This window comes from Salmo salar, chromosome 19 (assembly GCF_965601325.2).
Source record: "Salmo salar chromosome 19, fSalSal1, whole genome shotgun sequence".
NCBI lineage: Eukaryota > Metazoa > Chordata > Actinopteri > Salmoniformes > Salmonidae > Salmo > Salmo salar.
The window spans coordinates 86,172,114-86,197,508 of NC_138309.1; the positions used below are offsets into that span (position 1 = coordinate 86,172,114).

A 25,395-nucleotide genomic window follows, 5' to 3' on the forward strand; every position below is an offset into this window, starting at 1 on the left:
TAACGCCATGAAAAGCACAATAGTTGAAGAGACTCTTAGAATGAAAAATAGATGTGTTCTCTATTGAGAACAATTCATTAATTCATTTCATCTGAAGTGGTAAACAAGATTAAAAGCAACAAAGGTGTTTTTTTTCTCTCTTTCTTGTCTTTTCTAAGTTGAAACACCAAGTATTGTCCTTTCATTGTTGTCCCCACCAGAACTGCACCAACCTGCAGCCGACTGTGAGCTAGTGCTTAACAACCAGTCAGCTGTGGTGAGCATTGTGATGTTATCACCTATATGGGAAACAGAGAATAGGATACATGACAATGTGACTTCACCACGCTCTACACCAGGCATCTTTGTCCTGCAGAGGATAAATTACACCCTACTCCCTATGGAGAACGCTGCTTTTGTCAAACAATTGTGCACTACATAGGGAATAGGGTACAATTTGGGACGCACACACTCCCTAAACCACAATAAATAGTTTTCCCTTTTTCCTATCAAGATGCCATTTTTTTTTTAAGGTAGACTTTGAAGCGCATGTGTGGGTTTGTAATAGGGCCCTGCTAGCGACATAGGTTCAACTAGAGAGAGTGGTGGTTTGAGACTTCACAACAAGCCTACTCACCTGAGTCAATAGGGACATGTAGAAATGTACAAACCACATGCAAAACTACAACCCATTTTCATACCATGAGCTTTTGAATAATTACATGGGTGCTTAAATATACTGCTAATAGTTCCTCTGTAAACACAGAGACAATAGCATCAGATTTACAAAGCAGATCGTTTTCATATCGTTTTCATATCTAGATCAAATACAGGGGCCTTTTAAATGGTGTATTAAAACCAATGCAGTCAGTCTATAAAGCCATCAGACCACTAGTAGTTTCCATGTTTTTCAGGACTACAGAGAAGTAGACTGGAGGAAAATAGTAGTAGCACATTTTCTTTGTTGACTTCACCTTTTGAAAATGGAAAACAGATCCCGATTTCAACGGGGTAGCACCTGGAGACGTTTTATCGCCATTCAGGCATTTCACAACTTAGCAGATGCATAAAACGCTACACGGGAGGAGGTGAGGGTTTAAAAAAAAAAATCCCCTCTATCTCCGCTCTGCTATGCATTGAGACACGTACAAACTTTAAATTGTACAACTGATGAAGCTACGACGCAATTGGTACAATGGTTGTGATACAACAGAGTGTATTTCTGCACAAAAAAATAATCGCAACATGGGAGACGCCATTTTTTACTCTCCGTTGTATCACAACCATTGTGTCAGGTTTAACGTTTGAAAGTTTTACATCAGTTTTTACCTGATTGTCTACAGGGCTCAGCCTATCCCTCTCCCATGTCCTATAGTGAATTTAGAGTCCACACAGCGAAAGTGAGGGAAGCATTAAGGAAGAAAATCCCTAAGCACATACCTTCAGTGCCATTGGGGGTCATGGAATTGGTATTGATATGGGAGTTGTCGAGGCTGGGACCATTAGGGGATTCACGGCTGTGAGGACTGGCTAGATCCTGCATGTCCATAGACCTGACGGACGAGAGCACACACACACACACACACACACACACACACACACACACACACACACACACACACACACACACACACACACACACACACACACACACACACACACACACACACACACACACACACACACACACACACACACGGAAGACGGACGCAAACACATACAGAAGACAGACCGCACACACACAGACAGAAGTAGAGTCGCACACACACACACACACACACACACACACACACACACACACACACACACACACACACACACACACACACACACACACACACACACACACACACACACACACACACATATTTACTCACATCTTGCCAGAACCATCAAGGGAAGACAAATGCATGGTAAAGAACTAGCCTATAGATGTATTAGTTTTAAGCATGTTTTTCTCTTTAACCTACTGATAACAACATGGGTAAAACTGTTGATTTGAAATGTTTATTAATTTAAAGTAAACAAATAAAAAATCTCAACGGGAGCTTGAGATGTTTTTTTTGTATCTAAAAGCTATAAATAATACCAATAGATTGAACTATGTTCTGGAATGACAAACATAATGTTATCGCTGCTTATTCATGTTATCTCCGCTGATTAATGTTATCTCCGCTTATTAATGTTATCTCTGCTTATTAATGTTATCTCTGCTTATTAATGTTATCTCTGCTTATTAATGTTATCTCTGCTTATTAATGTTATCTCTGCTTATTAATGTTATCTCTGCTTATTAATGTTATCTCTGCCTATTAATGTTATCTCTGCTTATTAATGTTATCTCTGCTTATTAATGTTATCTCTGCTTATTAATGTTATCTCTGCTTATTAATGTTATCTCTGCCTATTAATGTTATCTTTGTTTATGAATGTTATCTCTGCTTATTTCTTTCATAATACAATTCAAACTAGACCTACTGCTATGCACTCAATTATAACATATTATATTGACACTATTTTATTATATATCAGCAATATATGATATTATAACATCAATATAGATTATAATTGAAATAATTGAAATAGATGAGCTCAGTAATAGAGACATTGCAGTGCACATGAGCGTATTGCCAATTTTAGACTAGTTGAAAAAGCAGCTTCTACAATATACAGCATTCACTCCATGTTGATTAATGTACGTACTCATGCTAGTCTACAGTATAGTAATTACATAGACATCCTTATTATACAGTGTGAACACACTCTGAGATTGGAGGCTATGGTTAAAGTAGTTAGTTGCTAGAAGATTAGAAGAGTTTGTTCTCTAAATGATTCTAAGAGCAGCTAGCTACTTCTCCAAGTGATTAGCTACTTCTCCAAGTGATTAGCTGCTTCTCCAAGTGATTAGCTGCTTCTCCAAGTGATTAGCTACTTCTCCAAGTGATTAGCTACTTCTCCAAGTGATTAGCTACTTCTCCAAGTGATTAGCTGCTTCTCCAAGTGATTAGCTACTTCTCCAAGTGATTAGCTACTTCTCCAAGTGATTAGCTACTTCTCCAAGTGATTAGCTGCTTCTCCAAGTGATTAGCTACTTCTCCAAGTGATTAGCTGCTTCTCCAAGTGATTAGCTGCTTTTCCAAGTGATTAGCTACTTCTCCAAGTGATTAGCTACTTCTCCAAGTGATTAGCTACTTCTCCAAGTGATTAGCTACTTCTCCAAGTGATTAGCTACCTCTCCAAGTAATTAGCTGCTTCTCCAAGTGATTAGCTGCTTCTCCAAGTGATTAGCTACTTCTCAAAGTGATTAGCTACTTCTCCAAGTGATTAGCTACTTTTCCAAGTAATTAGCTGCTTCTCCAAGTGATTAGCTGCTTCTCCAAGTAATTAGCTGCTTCTCCAAGTGATTAGCTGCTTCTCCAAGTGATTAGCTACTTCTCCAAGTAATTAGCTGCTTCTCCAAGTGATTAGCTGCTTCTCCAAGTGATTAGCTACTTCTCCAAGTGATTAGGAGAGTTTGTTCTCTGAGTGATTCTGAGTGCTCCGTCTGTGGCTCAGTGAAGAGAGATAGGAATGCCTAGTTCACGACGCATCAGTTTGCTCTAGCAACCATCTTAATTGTTTCTGTGTTTATACTGAAGACCACGCCATTGAAAACATTATTCTATCCCCTCAGTGTTGCTGTGAAAAGTTGCTCAGCCATAGCCATATGGAGGTTAGTTAAAACAGGCCGAGGAGAGCTGAAACATGACACAAATCTTAACTCATATTTGTCTTTTGTCACTGAGCCCAATGCAACATACTGTTTAATTAAATTAGGGAGAAATGTTTGGTACATTAAACTGCTTTTTTCAATTACATTTACAGACTGTATATCTCTTTTATCAATCAACTAAACTAAGTCGTTTGTGTCGTTTGCACCCACAAATACTTGTTTTTTTGTTTAATGCAAACGCAATCTGATAGGATGAAATGATGCCTGCTATTTCAACAATCTGATTAAATGAAATGTTTTCTATTTCAACAATCTGATTAAATGAAATGATATGTCTGATATATCAACAATCTGATTAAATGAAATGATATGTCTGATATATCAACAATCTGATTAAATGAAATTATATGTCTGATATATCAACAATCTGATTAAATGAAATTATATGTCTGCTATTTAAATAATGTTGGGATGGAAAGATATAGTCAATAGACTTGTTTTTAAATTAATTTAAAAAAGAAATACACAGATATATATATATACATTGCGTTTTCTACTCACTCAGTTCAGCATGACATGTCTTTGTAAAAGTATTTTTATTTTTTTCAAACTCAAATGAAGTAAATAATGTATAATTGTTGTGAATATTGTTGGGGAACTCACAAACGGACATGCTGGTAGCTAGCTGTATCCTATTTCCCCAGAGAAATATGAATTTATTGCTAAATTATCACCCGCACCAAAAAACTGAAATACAATTATGAACAGCAGAGAAACCTGTACAGCAACGTTACAGATATACCAGGAGAAAATTACTATTAGATTTACACAACTTCTCTCTCTCCCTCTCTCCCTCTCTCTCCCTCCCTCCCTCCCTCCCTCCCTCCCTCCCTCCCTGCATCTCTTCTGATGCTACCTGCCTGGCGCTGGTCCAACTCTGCTCTTACCTGGAAAGACGTAGCGGCCGGGAATCATCTGAACCAGGCTGCCTCTCTCTCTCTCTCTGTTTTTTTTTCTCTTTCCACCTGCCTGAGCAGAAACAATGTCCCTCCTTGTTATTTCAGCTGTGTGTCACTGTCCAGACCCATCCATGACACAATAGAGCTGGTCTGAGAAAACATTATTGTTATTCTGTCTCAGAGTGGGAAGAGAGGGCTAACTGCACCGGGAAAAGGAACAGAGGACATTCTCTCTCTCTAGAGTTTCTCTCTCAGCCCTTCTCTCTCTCTCTTCTCGCTCTGTCTCTCGCTCTCTCTTCTTCTAACACTGCTGTTGTTGCCGCTCCTCCCTCCCTCCCTCCCTCCCTCCCTCCCTCCCTCCCTCCCTCCCTCGCTCCCCGAGTGAGGGGACTGCAGCCAAATGACTGAAAGGTGATTCATCATTGGTCTACGACAGCTGCAAACTGGATTAGCCCGCCCCCAATCAACATACAAAGAGGGCTTAGCCAAGGTAAGCAGGAAGGGGAGGGTGCGGGGGACTGGGGGGTTGGATGATGGGAGGTATAGGGGTGTGAGGTGGATGGGGGGAGGGAGTAGCATGGAGGTAGGAAGTTAGGTATCTCCTGATAACTGCTGCTGGATAGAAGGGAGGGAGATGTGACTTGTTGAATAGAGGCCAGTGAAGCATGACGCCCGTAGCATCTTCAGCCAGATCTTTCATCTGCAATTGACACCATCTGAAATGTATCTGCACTCCCCTCCCTCTCTCTCTCCCCTCCCTCTCTCTTTCTCCCCTCCCCCTGTCTTTCCTCTCTCTCCCCTTCTCTCCTCCCTTCTCTCTCCCATCTCTTCTCTTCTCTCTCCCATCTCTCCCCTTCTCTCCTCCCTTCTCTCTCCCATCTCTTCTCTTCTCTCTCCCATCTCTCCCCTTCTCTCCTCCCTTCTCTCTCCCATCTCTTCTCTTCTCTCTCCCATCTCTCCCCTTCTCTCCTCCCTTCTCTCTCCCATCTCTTCTCTTCTCTCTCCCATCTCTTCCCTTCTCTCCTCCCTTCTCTCTCCCTTCTCTCTCCCTTCTCTCTTCCTTCTATCTTCCCTGTCTTTTCCCGGTCTCTCCCTTCTCTCTCCCCTTCTCTCCTCCCTTCTCTCTTCCCTTCTCTTTCCCATCTCTTCCCTTCTATCGTCCCTCTCTTCCCAGTCTCTCCCTTCTCTTTCCAGTCTCTCTTCCCTTCTCTCTTCCCTTCTCTCTAGATTTAGCGCTCCGATACCGCTTGCCGTGCAGTAGCAGAGAAAACAGTCTATGACTAGGACGGCAATTTTTAGGGCCTTCTTCTGACACCGCCTGGTATAGCCGTACGCACTACCACACTGCCAGGTCTCTGACCTCCTCCCTATAGGCTGTCTCATCGTTGTCGGTGATCGGGCCTACCACCGTTGTGTCATCAGCGAACTTAATGATGGCATTAGAGTCGTGCTTGGCCACGGAGATGTGGGTGAACAGGAAATACAGGAGGGGACTAAGCACGCACCCCTGAGGGGCCCCCGTGTAGAGTATCAGTGTTGTTGCCTACCCTTACCACCTGAGGGGTCGGCCCGTCAGGAAGTCCAGGATCAAGTTGCAAAGGGATGTGTTTTAGTCCCAGGGTCCACACTGGCTGTGTAATAAATGACACCCTATTCCCTTTATAGTGCACTACTTTTGAACAGGGCCCGGGGCCACAGAACATTACATAGGCACAGGAACACAGGAACACTGGTCTAAGGGACCTCAAGAGACATGGGCAGTGTCTCAGATAACACCCTATTCCCTATATACAGCACCACTTTTGGCCAGGGCCCTTGTCAAATAGGTCATGGTGAAAAGAAGTGCAGTTTATAGACAATAGGGTAACATTTGGGATGCAATCGAAGACTCACGGCCACACAAACATACTGTATATATAGTACATCACTATACAGTACAGTACATCACCATACAGTACATCACCATACAGTACATCACTATACAGTACAGTACATCACCATACAGTACATCATCATACAGTACATCACTATACAGTACAGTACATCACTATAGAGTACAGTACATCACTATACAGTACATCACTATACAGTACACTACATCCCTATACAGTACATCACTATACAGTACACCACTATACAGTCAAGTGCATCACTATACAGTACATCACTATGCAGTACAGTACATGAATATACAGTATATCACTTAACAGTGCAGTACATCACTATACATTACATCACTATACAGTACAGTACATGAATATACAGTACATCACTATACATTACCGTACATCCCTATACAGTACAGTTCTATAAAGTACAGTACTATACAGTATACCACTATACAGTAAAGTACAATAAAGTATAGTACATCACCATACAGTACATCACAATAGAGTACAGTACTATAAAGTACAGTACTTTAGAGTGTATCACTACACAGTACATCACTATACAGTAAAGTACTATACATTATATCACCACACAGAAGAGTACATCACTATACAGTACATCAATATACAGTAGAGTACTACACATTACAGTACATCACCATGCAGTACATCACTACAAATTGCAGCACTATAAAGTACGGTACTATACAGTACATCACCGTACAGTAAAGTACTATACAGTACATCACTATACAGTACAGTACCTCACTATACAGTATGGCACTATACAGTAGAGTACTAAACAGTACATCACTATACAGTAGAGTACTATACAGGACATCACTATACAATACAGTACATCACTATACAGTAGAGTACTATACATGACATCACTATACAATGCAGTACATCACTATACAGTAGAGTACTATACAGTACATCACTATACAGTACAGTACATAACTATACAGTAAAGTACTATACAGGACATCACTATACAGTACAGCAATATACAATACATCACTATACAGTACAGCACATAACTATACAGTAAAGTACTATACAGGAAATCACTATACAATACAGTACATCACTATACAGTAGAGTACTATAAAGTACATCCCTATACAGTACAGTACATCACTATACAGTACATGACTATACAGTACAATGCAGTACATCACTATACACTACATCCCTATACAGTACATCACCATACAGTACACTATATCACTATACAGTACAGTACTATATAGTACATCACTATACGTACAGTACATCCCTATACAGTAGAGTACTATACAGTACATCCCTTTAAAGTGCATCACTATACAGTGTGTCACTATACAGTATAGCATATCAATATACAGTACACCACTATAGAGTACAGAACTATAGAGTACATCACTATACAATACATTACTATATAGTACATCACTATACAGTATTATACAGTACATCACTATACAGTACAGTACATCCCTATAAAGTACATCATTATACAGTGCACCACTATAAAGTACATCATTATACATACTACACATTAGAACACTATACATTTACGTCATTTAGCAGAGGCTGTTATCGAGAGAGACTTACAGTAGTGAATGCATACATTTCATACATTTTTTATTGTACTGGCCCCCCGTGGGAATCGAACACACAACCCTGTCATTGCACACACCATGCTGGCGTTGCGAACACCATGCTCTACCAACTGAGCCACAGGGAAGTTCTGTATAGTGTTGTACTATACAGTACAACACTATACAGAACACCACTATATAGTACTACACAGTACAACACCATACAGTATACACTTTACAGTACAACACTATATAGTACAACACTATATAGTACTACACAGTACAACACTATACAGTACAAATCTATATAGTACTATACAGTACATTACTACACAGTACACCACTACACAGTACATCACTATACAGTACAACACTATACAGTACATCAGTGTACAGTTCTATACAGTACATCATTATACAGTACTATACAGTACAACACTACACAGTACATCATTATACAACACTATACAGTACCACACTATGCAGTACAACACTATATAGTACTATACAGTACATTATTATACTGTACAACACTATATTAGAGGTCGACCGATTATGATTTTTTTTCTCAACGCCGATACCGATTATTGGATGCCCAAAAAAGCCGATACCGATTAATCATCCGATTTTATTTATTTATTTGTAATAATGACAATTACAACAATACTGAATGAACACTTTTATTTTAACTTAATATAATACATCAATAAAATCAATTTAGTCTCAAATAAATAATGAAACATGTTCAATTTGGTTTAAATAATGCAAAAACAAAGTGTTGGAGAAGGACGTAAAAGTGCAATATGTGCCATGTAAAAAAGCTAACGTTTAAATGGTGGTTCCTTTTAACATGAGTCTTCAATATTCCCAGGTAAGAAGTTTTAGGTTGTAGATATTATAGGAATTATAGGACTATTTCTCTCTATAGCATTTGTATTTCATATACCTTTGACTATTGGATGTTCTTACAGGCACTTTAGTATTGCCAGTGTAACAGTATAGCTTCCGTCCCTTTCCTCGCTCCTACCTGGGCTCGAACCAGGAACACATCGACAACAGCCACCCTCGAAGCAGCGTTACCCATGTAGAGCAAGGGGAACAACTACTCCCAAGTCTCAGAGCGAGTGACGTTTGAAACGCTATTAGCGCGCACCCGGCTAACTAGCTAGCCATTTCACATCGGTTACACCAGCCTAATCTCGGGAGTTGACAGGCTTGAAGTCATAAACAGCGCAATGCTTGAAACATTGCGAAGAGCTGCTGGCAAAACGCACGAAAGTGCTATTTTGAATGAATGCTTATGAGCCTGCTGGTGCCTACCACCGCTCAGTCAGACTGCTCTATCAAATCATAGACTTAATTATAACATAATAACACACAGAAATATGAGCCTTAGGTCATTAATATGGTCGAATACGGAAACTATCATCTCGAAAACAAAATGTTATTCCTGTTACATTGCACAATCTTCAATGTTATGTCATAATTACGTAAAATTCTGGCAAATTAGTTCGCAACGAGCCAGGCGACCCAAACTGTTGCATATACACTGACTCTGCGTGCAATGAACGCAAAATGACACAATTTCACCTGGTTAATATTACCTGCTAACCTGGATTTCTTTTAGCTAAATATGCAGGTTTAAAAATATATACTTCTGTGTATTGATTTTAAGAAAGGCATTGATGTTTATGGTTGGAGCAAGGTGTACCTAAGCGATTATATGCAACGCAGGACAGGCTAGATAAACTAGTAATATCATCAACCATCAACTAGTGATTATGATTGATTGATTGTTTTTTATAGGATAAGTTTAATGCTAGCTAGCAACTTACCTTAGCTTCTTACTGCATTCGCGTAACCTCGTGGAGTGCAATGTAAAGCAGCTGGTTAGAGCGTTGGACTAGTTAACCATAAGGTTGCAAGATTGAATCCCTGAGCTGACAAGGTAAAAATCTGTTGTTCTGCCCCTGAACAAGGCAGTTAACCCACCGTTCCTAGGCCATCATTGAAAATAAGAATGTGTTCTTAACTGACTTGCCTAGTTAAATAAAGGTCTAAAAAAATTATATATATATATATTTTTTAAATCGGCCAAATTGGCGTCCAAAAATAACGATTTCCGATTATTATGAAAACTTGAAATCGGCCCTAATTAATCGGCCATTCCGATTAATCGGTCGACCTCTACACTATATAGTTCAATACTACACAGTACAATACATCACTATACAGTGCAAAACTATACAGTACAACACTATATAGTACTACACAGTACACAACTATATAGTACTATACAGTATAACCCTGTATAGTACTATACAGTACAACACTATATAGTACTATACAGTACATTATTATACTGTACAACACTTCACAGTACAACACTATATAGTACAACACTATACAGTACACAACTATATAGTACTATACAGTGTAACACTATACAGTACAACACTACATAGTACTATACAGTACAACACTATACAGTACAATACATAACTATATAGTACTATACAGTACAATTCATCACTATACAGTACAACACCATACAGTACAATACATAACAATACAGTACTATACAGTACAATGCAGCACTATACAGTACCTCAATATAGTACTATACAGTACAACACTATACAATACAACACTATACAGTACACCACTATATAGTACTATACAGTACAACACTATACAGTACAGTACATCACCATACAGTACATCATCATACAGTACATCACTATACAGTACAGTACATCACTATAGAGTACAGTACATCACTATACAGTACATCACTATACAGTACACTACATCCCTATACAGTACATCACTATACAGTACACCACTATACAGTCAAGTGCATCACTATACAGTACATCACTATGCAGTACAGTACATGAATATACAGTATATCACTTAACAGTGCAGTACATCACTATACATTACATCACTATACAGTACAGTACATGAATATACAGTACATCACTATACATTACCGTACATCCCTATACAGTACAGTTCTATAAAGTACAGTACTATACAGTATACCACTATACAGTAAAGTACAATAAAGTATAGTACATCACCATACAGTACATCACAATAGAGTACAGTACTATAAAGTACAGTACTTTAGAGTGTATCACTACACAGTACATCACTATACAGTAAAGTACTATACATTATATCACCACACAGAAGAGTACATCACTATACAGTACATCAATATACAGTAGAGTACTACACATTACAGTACATCACCATGCAGTACATCACTACAAATTGCAGCACTATAAAGTACGGTACTATACAGTACATCACCGTACAGTAAAGTACTATACAGTACATCACTATACAGTACAGTACCTCACTATACAGTATGGCACTATACAGTAGAGTACTAAACAGTACATCACTATACAGTAGAGTACTATACAGGACATCACTATACAATACAGTACATCACTATACAGTAGAGTACTATACATGACATCACTATACAATGCAGTACATCACTATACAGTAGAGTACTATACAGTACATCACTATACAGTACAGTACATAACTATACAGTAAAGTACTATACAGGACATCACTATACAGTACAGCAATATACAATACATCACTATACAGTACAGCACATAACTATACAGTAAAGTACTATACAGGAAATCACTATACAATACAGTACATCACTATACAGTAGAGTACTATAAAGTACATCCCTATACAGTACAGTACATCACTATACAGTACATGACTATACAGTACAATGCAGTACATCACTATACACTACATCCCTATACAGTACATCACCATACAGTACACTATATCACTATACAGTACAGTACTATATAGTACATCACTATACGTACAGTACATCCCTATACAGTAGAGTACTATACAGTACATCCCTTTAAAGTGCATCACTATACAGTGTGTCACTATACAGTATAGCATATCAATATACAGTACACCACTATAGAGTACAGAACTATAGAGTACATCACTATACAATACATTACTATATAGTACATCACTATACAGTATTATACAGTACATCACTATACAGTACAGTACATCCCTATAAAGTACATCATTATACAGTGCACCACTATAAAGTACATCATTATACATACTACACATTAGAACACTATACATTTACGTCATTTAGCAGAGGCTGTTATCGAGAGAGACTTACAGTAGTGAATGCATACATTTCATACATTTTTTATTGTACTGGCCCCCCGTGGGAATCGAACACACAACCCTGTCATTGCACACACCATGCTGGCGTTGCGAACACCATGCTCTACCAACTGAGCCACAGGGAAGTTCTGTATAGTGTTGTACTATACAGTACAACACTATACAGAACACCACTATATAGTACTACACAGTACAACACCATACAGTATACACTTTACAGTACAACACTATATAGTACAACACTATATAGTACTACACAGTACAACACTATACAGTACAAATCTATATAGTACTATACAGTACATTACTACACAGTACACCACTACACAGTACATCACTATACAGTACAACACTATACAGTACATCAGTGTACAGTTCTATACAGTACATCATTATACAGTACTATACAGTACAACACTACACAGTACATCATTATACAACACTATACAGTACCACACTATGCAGTACAACACTATATAGTACTATACAGTACATTATTATACTGTACAACACTATATTAGAGGTCGACCGATTATGATTTTTTTTCTCAACGCCGATACCGATTATTGGATGCCCAAAAAAGCCGATACCGATTAATCATCCGATTTTATTTATTTATTTGTAATAATGACAATTACAACAATACTGAATGAACACTTTTATTTTAACTTAATATAATACATCAATAAAATCAATTTAGTCTCAAATAAATAATGAAACATGTTCAATTTGGTTTAAATAATGCAAAAACAAAGTGTTGGAGAAGGACGTAAAAGTGCAATATGTGCCATGTAAAAAAGCTAACGTTTAAATGGTGGTTCCTTTTAACATGAGTCTTCAATATTCCCAGGTAAGAAGTTTTAGGTTGTAGATATTATAGGAATTATAGGACTATTTCTCTCTATAGCATTTGTATTTCATATACCTTTGACTATTGGATGTTCTTACAGGCACTTTAGTATTGCCAGTGTAACAGTATAGCTTCCGTCCCTTTCCTCGCTCCTACCTGGGCTCGAACCAGGAACACATCGACAACAGCCACCCTCGAAGCAGCGTTACCCATGTAGAGCAAGGGGAACAACTACTCCCAAGTCTCAGAGCGAGTGACGTTTGAAACGCTATTAGCGCGCACCCGGCTAACTAGCTAGCCATTTCACATCGGTTACACCAGCCTAATCTCGGGAGTTGACAGGCTTGAAGTCATAAACAGCGCAATGCTTGAAACATTGCGAAGAGCTGCTGGCAAAACGCACGAAAGTGCTATTTTGAATGAATGCTTATGAGCCTGCTGGTGCGAGCCTGCTGTCTCTCTCTCTCTCCCTCTGAGTTCAGCCATCTTGGCATTGTAAGCACGACAACACATCATCTCCTATAGACAACCCCTCCGACCCTCAACAACCCTCCACGACTCCTAGTTATTTTCTAACGGCAGAAAAAAATGTAAATAGCTAAAAGTGAAAACGAAGATGTAAAGGACGAAAAGGAAAGAAAACATAAACAAACAAAGAAAAATGTATTTTACCACATTAAAATGAGAGAGAGAGAAAGGGGGGGAGGGAAAGACAAAGAGGGGGAGGGAGAGAGAGAGGGGGAGGGTGAGAGAAAGAGAGAGAGAGAATGCGATAGAGAGAGATAGAAAGAGAGAACGAGATAGAACATGAGAGAAAGCGAGAGAAAGAAAGAAAGAGAGAGAGAGAAAGAGAGGGGGAGGGAGGGGGAGAGAGAACGAGATAGAACGAGAGAGAATTAGATAGAAAGAGAGAACAAGAGAGAAAAAGAGAATGAGAGAAAGAGAGAGATTGAGATAGAGAGATAGAATGAGAGAGAAACAGAGAACAAGAGAGAGAGAGCAAGAAAGAGAGAATGAGATAGAACGAGAGAGAGAAAGAGAGAGGGAGAGAGTAAGAAAGAGCGAGTGGTGTGTTGTAGTGTGGTGGTTGGGGTTGTGTTCAGCGTTCAGGTGAGTGTCTGTGTGTTCTGTGAGGTGAGGGCCTGTGAAGCCGTAACCATGCTGATATCTCCCTGAAGAAGGCCCTGTGCCCAAACGTTAGCGTTTACCCATTCATTAGTGTGTTCTATAGTCCACTAGTCTCAACCATTAGTCTCCTTTATAGTCCACTAGTCTCAACCATTAGTCTGTTTTATAGTCCACTAGTCTCAACCATTAGCCTCCTCTATAGTCCACTAGTCTCAACCATTAGTCTCCTTTATAGTCCACTAGTCTCAACCATTAGTCTGTTTAATAGTCCACTAGTCTCAACCATTAGTCTCCTCTATAGTCCACTAGTCTCAACCATTAGTCTCCTTTATAGTCCACTAGTCTCAACCATTAGTCTGTTTTATAGTCCACTAGTCTCAACGTTAGTCTGTTCTATAGTCCACTAGTCTCAACCATTAGTCTGTTCTATAGTCCACTAGTCTCAACCATTAGTGTGTTCTATAGTCCACTAGTCTCAACCATTAGTCTCCTTTATAGTCCACTAGTCTCAACCATTAGTCTGTTTTATAGTCCACTAGTCTCAACGTTAGTCTGTTCTATAGTCCACTAGTCTCAACCATTAGTCTGTTCTATAGTCCACTAGTCTCAACCATTAGTCTCCTTTATAGTCCACTAGTCTCAACCATTAGTCTGTTTTATAGTCCACTAGTCTCAACGTTAGTCTGTTCTATAGTCCACTAGTCTCAACCATTAGTCTGTTTAATAGTCCACTAGTCTCAACCATTAGTCTGTTTTATAGTCCACTAGTCTCAACCATTAGTCTGTTTTATAGTCCACTAGTCTCAACCATTAGTCTGTTTAATAGTCCACTAGTCTCAACCATTAGTCTGTTCTATAGTCCACTAGTCTCAACCATTAGTCTCCTCTATAGTCCACTAGTCTCAACCATTAGTCTGTTCTATAGTCCACTAGTCTCAACCATTAGTCTGTTTAATAGTCCACTAGTCTCAACCATTAGTCTGTTTAAAAGTCCACTAGTCTCAACCTTTAGTCTGTTCTATAGTCTACTAGTCTCAACCATTAGTCTCCTCTATAGTCCACTAGTCTCAACCATTAGTCTGTTTAATAGTCCACTAGTCTCAACATTAGTCTGTTCTATAGTCCACTAGTTTCAACCATTAGTCTCCTTTATAGTCCACTAGTCTCAACCATTAGTCTGTTTAATAGTCCACTAGTCTCAACCATTAGTCTCCTCTATAGTCCACTAGTCTCAACCATTAGTCTCCTTTATAGTCCACTAGTCTCAACCATTAGTCTGTTTTATAGTCCACTAGTCTCAACGTTAGTCTGTTCTATAGTCCACTAGTCTCAACGTTAGTCTGTTCTATAGTCCACTAGTCTCAACCATTAGTCTGTTCTATAGTCCACTAGTCTCAACCATTAGTGTGTTCTATAGTCCACTAGTCTCAACCATTAGTCTCCTTTATAGTCCACTAGTCTCAACCATTAGTCTGTTTTATAGTCCACTAGTCTCAACGTTAGTCTGTTCTATAGTCCACTAGTCTCAACCATTAGTCTGTTCTATAGTCCACTAGTCTCAACCATTAGTCTCCTTTATAGTCCACTAGTCTCAACCATTAGTCTGTTTTATAGTCCACTAGTCTCAACGTTAGTCTGTTCTATAGTCCACTAGTCTCAACCATTAGTCTGTTTAATAGTCCACTAGTCTCAACCATTAGTCTGTTTTATAGTCCACTAGTCTCAACCATTAGTCTGTTTTATAGTCCACTAGTCTCAACCATTAGTCTGTTTAATAGTCCACTAGTCTCAACCATTAGTCTGTTCTATAGTCCACTAGTCTCAACCATTAGTCTCCTCTATAGTCCACTAGTCTCAACCATTAGTCTGTTCTATAGTCCACTAGTCTCAACCATTAGTCTGTTTAATAGTCCACTAGTCTCAACCATTAGTCTGTTTAAAAGTCCACTAGTCTCAACCTTTAGTCTGTTCTATAGTCTACTAGTCTCAACCATTAGTCTCCTCTATAGTCCACTAGTCTCAACCATTAGTCTGTTTAATAGTCCACTAGTCTCAACATTAGTCTGTTCTATAGTCCACTAGTTTCAACCATTAGTCTCCTCTATAGTCCACTAGTCTCAACCATTCGTCTGTTTTATAGTCCACTAGTCTCAACCATTAGTCTGTTTAATAGTCCACTAGTCTCAACATTAGTCTGTTTTATAGTCCACTAGTCTCAACCATTAGCCTCCTCTATAGTCCACTAGTCTCAACCATTAGTCTGTTTAATAGTCCACTAGTCTCAACCATTAGTCTCCTCTATAGTCCACTAGTCTCAACCATTAGTCTGTTTAATAGTCCACTAGTCTCAACCATTAGTCTCCTCTATAGTCCACTAGTCTCAACCATTAGTCTGTTTTATAGTCCACTAGTCTCAACCATTAGTCTGTTCTATAGTCCACTAGTCTCAAACATTAGTCTGTTTAATAGTCCACTAGTCTCAACCATTAGTCTGTTTAATATTCCACTAGTCTCAACCATTAGTCTGTTTAATAGTCCACTAGTCTCAACCATTAGTCTGTTTTATAGTCCACTAGTCTCAACCATTAGTCTGTTCTATAGTCCACTAGTCTCAACCATTAGTCTGTTCTATAGTCCACTAGTCTCAACCATTAGTCTGTTTAAAAGTCCACTAGTCTCAACCATTAGTCTGATTAATAGTCCACTAGTCTCAAACATTAGTCTGTTTTATAGTCCACTAGTCTCAACCATTAGTCTGTTTTATAGTCCACTAGTCTCAACCATTAGTCTGTTTAATAGTCCACTAGTCTCAACCATTAGTCTGTTTTATAGTCCACTAGTCTCAACCATTAGTCTGTTTAATAGTCCACTAGTCTCAAACATTAGTCTGTTTTATAGTCCACTAGTCTCAACCATTAGTCTGTTTTATAGTCCACTAGTCTCAACCATTAGTCTGATTAATAGTCCACTAGTCTCAACCATTAGTCTGTTCTATAGTCCACTAGTCTCAACCATTAGTCTGTTCTATAGTCCACTAGTCTCAACCATTAGTCTGTTTAATAGTCCACTAGTCTCAACCTTTAGTCTGTTCTATAGTCCACTAGTCTCAACCATTAGTCTGTTTAATAGTCCACTAGTCTCAACATTAGTCTGTTTTATAGTCCACTAGTCTCAACCATTAGCCTCCTCTATAGTCCACTAGTCTCAACCATTAGTCTGTTTAATAGTCCACTAGTCTCAACCATTAGTCTCCTCTATAGTCCACTAGTCTCAACCATTAGTCTGTTCTATAGTCCACTAGTCTCAACCATTAGTCTGTTCTATAGTCCACTAGTCTCAACCATTAGTCTGTTTAATAGTCCACTAGTCTCAACCATTAGTCTCCTCTATAGTCCACTAGTCTCAACCATTAGTCTGTTTTATAGTCCACTAGTCTCAACCATTAGTCTGTTCTATAGTCCACTAGTCTCAAACATTAGTCTGTTTAATAGTCCACTAGTCTCAACCATTAGTCTGTTTAATAGTCCACTAGTCTCAACCATTAGTCTCCTCTATAGTCCACTAGTCTCAAACATTAGTCTGTTTTATAGTCCACTGGTCTCAACCATTAGTCTGTTCTATAGTCCACTAGTCTCAACATTAGTCTGTTTTATAGTCCACTAGTCTCAACCATTAGTCTGTTCTATAGTCCACTAGTCTCAACCATTAGTCTGTTCTATAGTCCACTAGTCTCAACCATTAGTCTGTTCTATAGTCCACTAGTCTCAACCATTAGTCTCCTCTATAGTCCACTAGTCTCAACCATTAGTCTGTTTAATAGTCCACTAGTCTCAACCATTAGTCTGTTCTATAGTCCACTAGTCTCAACCATTAGTCTCCTCTATAGTCCACTAGTCTCAACCATTAGTCTGTTCTATAGTCCACTAGTCTCAACCATTAGTCTGTTTAATAGTCCACTAGTCTCAACATTAGTCTGTTCTATAGTCCACTAGTCTCAACCATTAGTCTGTTCTATAGTCCACTAGTCTCAACCATTAGTCTCCTCTATAGTCCACTAGTCTCAACCATTAGTCTGTTTAATATTCCACTAGTCTCAACCATTAGTCTGTTTAATAGTCCACTAGTCTCAACCATTAGTCTGTTCTATAGTCCACTAGTCTCAACATTAGTCTGTTTTATAGTCCACTAGTCTCAACCATTAGTCTGTTTAATAGTCCAATAGTCTCAACCATTAGTCTCCTCTATAGTCCACTAGTCTCAACCATTAGTCTGTTTAATAGTCCACTAGTCTCAACCATTAGTCTGTTTAATAGTCCACTAGTCTCAACCATTAGTCTGTTTAATAGTCCACTAGTCTCAACCATTAGTCTGTTCTATAGTCCACTAGTCTCAACCATTAGTCTGTTTAATAGTCCAATAGTCTCAACCATTAGTCTCCTCTATAGTCCACTAGTCTCAACCATTAGTCTGTTTAATAGTCCACTAGTCTCAACCATTAGTCTGTTTAATAGTCCACTAGTCTCAACCATTAGTCTGTTCTATAGTCCACTAGTCTCAACCATTAGTCTGTTTAATAGTCCACTAGTCTCAACCATTAGTCTGTCTAAATATGTACTGTTTATAAAAGTGTGGAAACAGCATTCAGCATCTCAGCTCAACTTGATCCACTCTGGAATACAACAGAACAAAGCTCCAGCTACCCTGATGAAGTTGTAGAAGTGTCATCAATAAGAAACAACGTCCCAAATGGTGCACTACTTTAGACCAGGGCAGGCACCCTATTCCAATGTAGTGCAGTACTTTAGACCAGGGCTGGCACCCTATTCCCTATGTAGTGCACTACTTTAGACCAGGGTTGGCACCCTATTCCCTATGTAAGTGCACTACTTTAGACCAGGGCAGGCACCCTATTCCCTATGTAGTGCACTACTTTAGACCAGGGCTGGCACCCTATTCCTTATGTAGTGCACTACTTTAGACCAGGGCAGGCACCCTATTCCCTATGTAGTGCACTACTTTAGACCAGGGCAGGCACCCTATTCCCTATGTAGTGCACTACTTTAGACCAGGGCTGGCACCCTATTCCTTATGTAGTGCACTACTTTAGACCAGGGCTGGCACCCTATTCCCTATTTAGTGCATTACTTTAGACCAGGGCAGGCACCCTATTCCCTATGTAGTGCACTACTTTAGACCAGATCAGGCGCAGAACACAGATACAGGCACTGGTCAAAAGTAGTGCACTATATAGGGAATAGGGTTCCATTTGTCACGCATTCTAAGAGAGGCCTAGACAAGCTTCACTGACAGCTGTTTGCATCCAGGCAGGTTCAGCTTTACTTACTCCCACTCCTGCGTTTCCACTGGCTAACAGAGCTAGTCAGGCTTTTACCATTGTTCATCACCGCCGCATGCAGGCTGTCTGTCTGACTGACTGATCCACCTCGACCGACGCAGCAGAGACACACTGAGGGAATGAATAAATTAGCCTGTTTGGTTTGAATGTGTCTTAAAGGTTTTCCCTGGCTTGTTTCAGCGCTGTGTTATTCTAGTATGAGGATTTAAGAAGGCTTAGAGGATTAATATCATTTGTTGTTAATAGATGAAGAGGTATTATACTATCTGACACAATGTGGATCCTGAACTTAAGCTCGATTTTTGGCCTGACGACATTAAAAACACATTTTTTTTTATTTATATTTAACTTTTATTTAACTAGGCAAGTCAGTTAAGAACAAATTCTTATTTACAATGACAGCCTAGGAACAGTGGGTTAACTGCCTTGTTCAGGGGCAGAACGACAGATTTTTACCTTGTCAGCTCGGGGATTTAATCCATAAACCTTTCGGTTACTAGTCCAACGCTCTAACCACTAGACTACCTGCCTCCCCCCTCTAACCACTAGGCTACCTGCCTCCCCCCTCTAACCACTAGGCTACCTGCCTCCCCCCTCTAACCACTAGGCTACCTGCCTCCCCCCTCTAACCACTAGGCTACCTGCCTCCCCCCTCTAACCACTAGGCTACCTGCCTCCCCCCTCTAACCACTAGGCTACCTGCCACCCCAATATATAGTAGTGGTATTATTTATGGCTTGGTTTGATGTTTTTTATAAAGGGAAGAGGACACTAGAGCAGGAATTAAAGATACTTTCATGAAATCATCTAGGGAGCTAAGTGTGTATCCTACTCTGCTCTTTTAAATTTACAAGATTAGAATTTTATAGAGTGCAAATTCCTTTGAATTTTACAAACTATGCAAAACCCATGTGTTGTGAGTTACAAGTTTTTGAAAAACAACGCTTTAATCAAAATAACTTTAAAACAACTAATCCCTAGTTAAACTTCTCAGCTGTGTCCACATGGTTCCATGGTGGCCCAGGAAAAATACATCCACTGGAGAATGTAGATGCAGACAACAATTAAATACAGATGTGGAGTGGGATTAGAGAGTTATGTAAATGATACACTTCACTGGTGTCTCTCCGTGTCCTGCGTGGCCGAAGAGATCCACGCCGTCAACACCACACGGATTACTTTATATATATATATATATTTTTATATCTATGCAAAATGTAGCATTTTTTTTCTCTTCTAAAATAGACTATAGGATACACGGACCACTCAGAATGTCTAACAAACAGAGAGGGCTGTGCTGAAATATAAACATTTTAATAATCAACATATAAATATTATGAATAAATACTACTTTGGTTTAATTCTGCTTCTTAGTCGATGCCGTTTAATTCAATCTTGGTAATTACTTTCACTAAATAAGATATTATAATTAATATTTAAACATTAAACTAAGAATAGTTCAGAAGCTTACGCAGGGAAAGGTTAATTAAGTCTGAATAAAATATAGTTTTTCATTTTAATGAAACAAAAACATACCCATTTGTTAATAATTGTCCAACAGTGGTCCGCAATAATATACACATGAAATGTGTGTACAGTACATTAATGTGTGTAAGCACACAGCAAGAGCAATTTAGTCATTTGTACTTATCTGTAATTAAAAGGTGTAATTCCCGAACACATGTGGGAGTTTGTTGACGTGCAATTTGTCTCTTTCATTTTGTTAAAGCTGACATGCTGCTCCACGCAGCAATCCACATTGAGTAGCTACATTAAACCTGTTAATACCATGTGCTCTTCAACCCTCCAAATGATTTCCAGGCCAGTTCGCCTTTGAGGGCCCATCAAAGAAGATTTAAGGTAGACGTTTTATCACACCCTCCCTACCGCACTGCCGTTGCCACCACAGAGAGGGAGGGAGAGAGAGAGAGAGAGAGAGAGAGAGAGAGAGAGAGATGGAGGACGAGAGAGAGTGAGGGAGAGAGAGAGAGAGCGAGAGAGGGTGAGAGGGAGGGAGGGAGAGAAAGAGAGAGATAGAGAGGGTGGGAGAAAGAGGGAGAGGGAGAGAGGGAGAGAGAGAATGAGAAAGAGAGAACGAGAGAGAGAGAGAACGAGAGAGAGAGAGATTGGCCTAGACAGAGGCAAAAACAACACTAATTTAACAATGCTCACACATGACAGGAAGGACAATAACAGGCTAGAACCCTTTCTCTCAGCATAAACACACATACTAGCTGGAAAAGTCTGAGATCCAATATTTTGAACTGTGGGAACATGGTGTATTGCATACATGAATACATAAATACATTTTTATTAAACCATTTATATCACTGTTGTGCTGAAAAGACAAGATCTCTGAAAACTAAACAATAAAAACCTGTAAATAACTAGTATATTATTCTATCCTCCCCATAAAGTGGAAAGATACTACTTTCCTCGAAATGGAAGAATTTGAAGAGGTTCTTTGCAAAACGCTATATATACATTTTCAGAAATGTTGGTAAATTTGCTTTTATTGGTTAAAGAAAAAAAAACATGGTGTGTTTATTCATTATCTAAATCATGGGGTTGTTCAATGAAAGACACGTATTTGTTTAAAATCTATCACTTGACTGTTTCATTTCAGAGAGAAAAATAATCGTTTATTTTTTGCTAAATGATATCTATATCGGCCTCACATTCAGAGAAATAATTAGTATTGTGAGGTTTTACACAGACAAATCTAACAAATAACTACATTTTTTAAGAGAGAATTGTACAATTGATACATTTGTGACATTAACATTTAAAAAAAAAAAAATTTTTTTTATAAATGAATCAATACAGTAATATGAGATCTGTATGTAAAACATTTACACTTGACAGTTTAGTCATTTAGCAGATGCTCTTATCCAGAGCGATTTACAGTTTTAACAATTTACCTTGCCTACAACTTCCTGTTTGCTCTTCCAACTCAGTAGCTAGCTTCTTCATGATGGTATAGAAGGTAAACATGCATGCGACCAATGACAAAACAAACACCTAAGTAGGTATTACTGCTGGGGGGGGCGGGGGGGGGGGGCAATCAACGCTAATCCTAAAGCCTCATTTCCTGCTCTTTAGGACACATTTCCCCGAGACAAACAGCGGCGTGTTAACAAAATAACAACCCTCCTTATTTAGTAGACAACCAAGGACAGATAATCACCCAGAACCGAGAGGGTCTCTCTCTCTCTCATAGTATCAATTAACCCTCTGTGTCTTTCACCGGCCCCCATCTCCAGATCTGAGAGAAGAGAAAGAATGCTTGACTAGTGCTCGACCCGTCCGGCGGCACACACACACACACACACACACACACACACACACACACACACACACACACACACACACACACACACACACACACACACACACACACACACACACACACACACACACACACACACACACACACACACACACACGGAAGGCATTGACAATCAACAAGGCCTTCTGTAGGCAAACAATGGTCCCTCTCCGCCACTGTGACCGAGCAGCCGACCAAACCACTGGCTACCATTAGCTCTCCAGCTCCACTACGACCTCAGCTGGCTCACTGGGTCTGGATAGATGCAGGATGCACAACCTAGAGATCCTACACAATACATTATATTGTGTATTCTACTAATGAACTATTTCATTCTGTGACGCACACTGCAGCCTCTCAAGGCAGCGAACAGACCCTTGGGTGGGGGGGCTTGATGCCTGCAGTTCCCCTAGTCTGCAGTACTCCTTATTAAAGCAAATACAGTGAGTAAACAGCCCTCTCATTGGCTAAACAGGCCTATAGACAGCCCTCTCATTGGCTAAACAGGCCTATAGTTTGACTGAATAGGTAGCAGCAGGCTTCAGCACCCATGCTTATTGTCTACACAGAGAAAGAGAGAGAGAGAGAGAGAGAGAGAGAGAGAGAGATCCATGATGGAAAAAAAACACATGAATTTCACCTGTGATCTTATGTAAAGCAACACGTAATAACATGAAAATACACACGTGAAAACACGTGTCCACATGTGAAATCCTTGATCTTTTTTATATCCAAGCCTTTCTATCTATGAACTACATCTCCTGTTTGTTTTTTTTCTTCAACGATCATAAAGGTAGGTAGTTTCTCTCGCAGATGATTGATACAACATTAAAAGACACAGTACATAGAAAAAAAGGGAAGACAACATTTGATTTGAGAGAGAGAGAGAGAGATCAAAACACCTCACAGATTCAATGAGTTAGAGTGAGTTATAATGTCAATCTGAGAACACACACAGACATTATCCTACAGCATCCTTCAATTAGGACGGCTACACTTCTTTACAGTGAAACACTACACATGTACCCAGAGAGAGAGAGAGAGAGAGAGAGACTACTACTACTGGGTTGTATGAATATAGAGAAGAAAAATAATACTGTGTTGATCCATACAAGATGGACATGTGTCTTCTGTATAGTGTAAAGCAGCACTGTGTATTCTACTTAAGTATAGAACAGTATATACAGTATAGTATCTACAGTATAGTATATTGTAGTATATTATAGTATAGAACAGTATATTATAGTATATACAGTATAGTATATTGTAGTATATTATAGTATAGAACAGTATATTATAGTATATTAAGCATAGTATATTGTAATATATTATAGTATAGAACAGTATATTATAGTATATACAGTATAGTATATTGTAGTATATTATAGTATAGAACAGTATATTAAGCATAGTATATTGTAATATATTATAGTATAGTATTGTATAGAAAAGCATATTATATGATAGTATTGTGTAGAACAGTATATGATAGTATATCATAGTATATTATATTATAGTATTTTATATAACAGTATATTACATTATAGTATAGTATATTGTAGTATATTGTAGTATATTATAGTATAACAGAAAGCAGTACGAGAGTTTACTCTAAGCAGTACGACCGGGCCCCTGTGTTAAACTATAAGAGTTGGTTGTTTGTGGTGGTGGTGGTGGTGGTGTTAGCTGTTGTCTTGTGAGACACGCCGTCCGTCTCCCGTTCAGAGCATTCCTGACCAGGCAGCGGCAAGAGCAGATGTCATTAGATGTCAACTGCTCTAACTGGACTGCTGTTGTTTATTCGACCAGTGGAGAAGAGACTCCTGCAGGGGCTGGTATGTTTTGCTTTGCAGCATCGAAAAATGTAAACTAGGAGCCGAGTAACGAGCACACAAGAGGATATCCTATCATACATACTTGAACATTTAGGAAGCAGATTTATTTAAATGTTTTTGCAATTGTGATTTATATTTTTAATTGTATTCAGATCGAGGTGTTTGTTTTTAGAATGTAATTATAAAGAAGGATTTGATGTGAATTTAATTGCTGAGCTAAAATAAAATAAAAATGTAAAGTTGATTTGGGCATGATTTAAAAAATAAGAACTAGAAAACAGTTATTGGATATATTTAGGAAAATGTATTTGTGATCAAGTCAGTGTTGAAAAGAACATTATTGTTTTTCATATAAGTAAATAATTTACTAATAATTGTTAAGAGTATATCATTATGTCCTAAGAGTATTTAATTCTTGAACGTTCAGTTTATACATTACCATAAATGTTTTCACTTATATTACTAGTATATTCATATTTATATGATTAGTATATTAACATTGTTGCATTAGAAAATGTGTTGCAATATATATTTGTACTCGAGTAGCTCCACGATGTATGTTTT

General features: G+C 38.7%; 1 protein-coding gene across 1 annotated transcript in view; it reads right to left on the reverse strand.

Moving 5' to 3' along the window:
• Positions 1-25,395, reverse strand: part of eya1 (EYA transcriptional coactivator and phosphatase 1) — a 160,662-nt gene that overhangs the window by 134,400 nt on the left and 867 nt on the right. The window contains 2 exon segments of the mRNA XM_082966021.1: positions 213-278; positions 1,420-1,532. Coding sequence (XP_082822147.1) covers positions 213-278; positions 1,420-1,528 — 175 coding nt within the window. The 5' untranslated portion in view covers positions 1,529-1,532.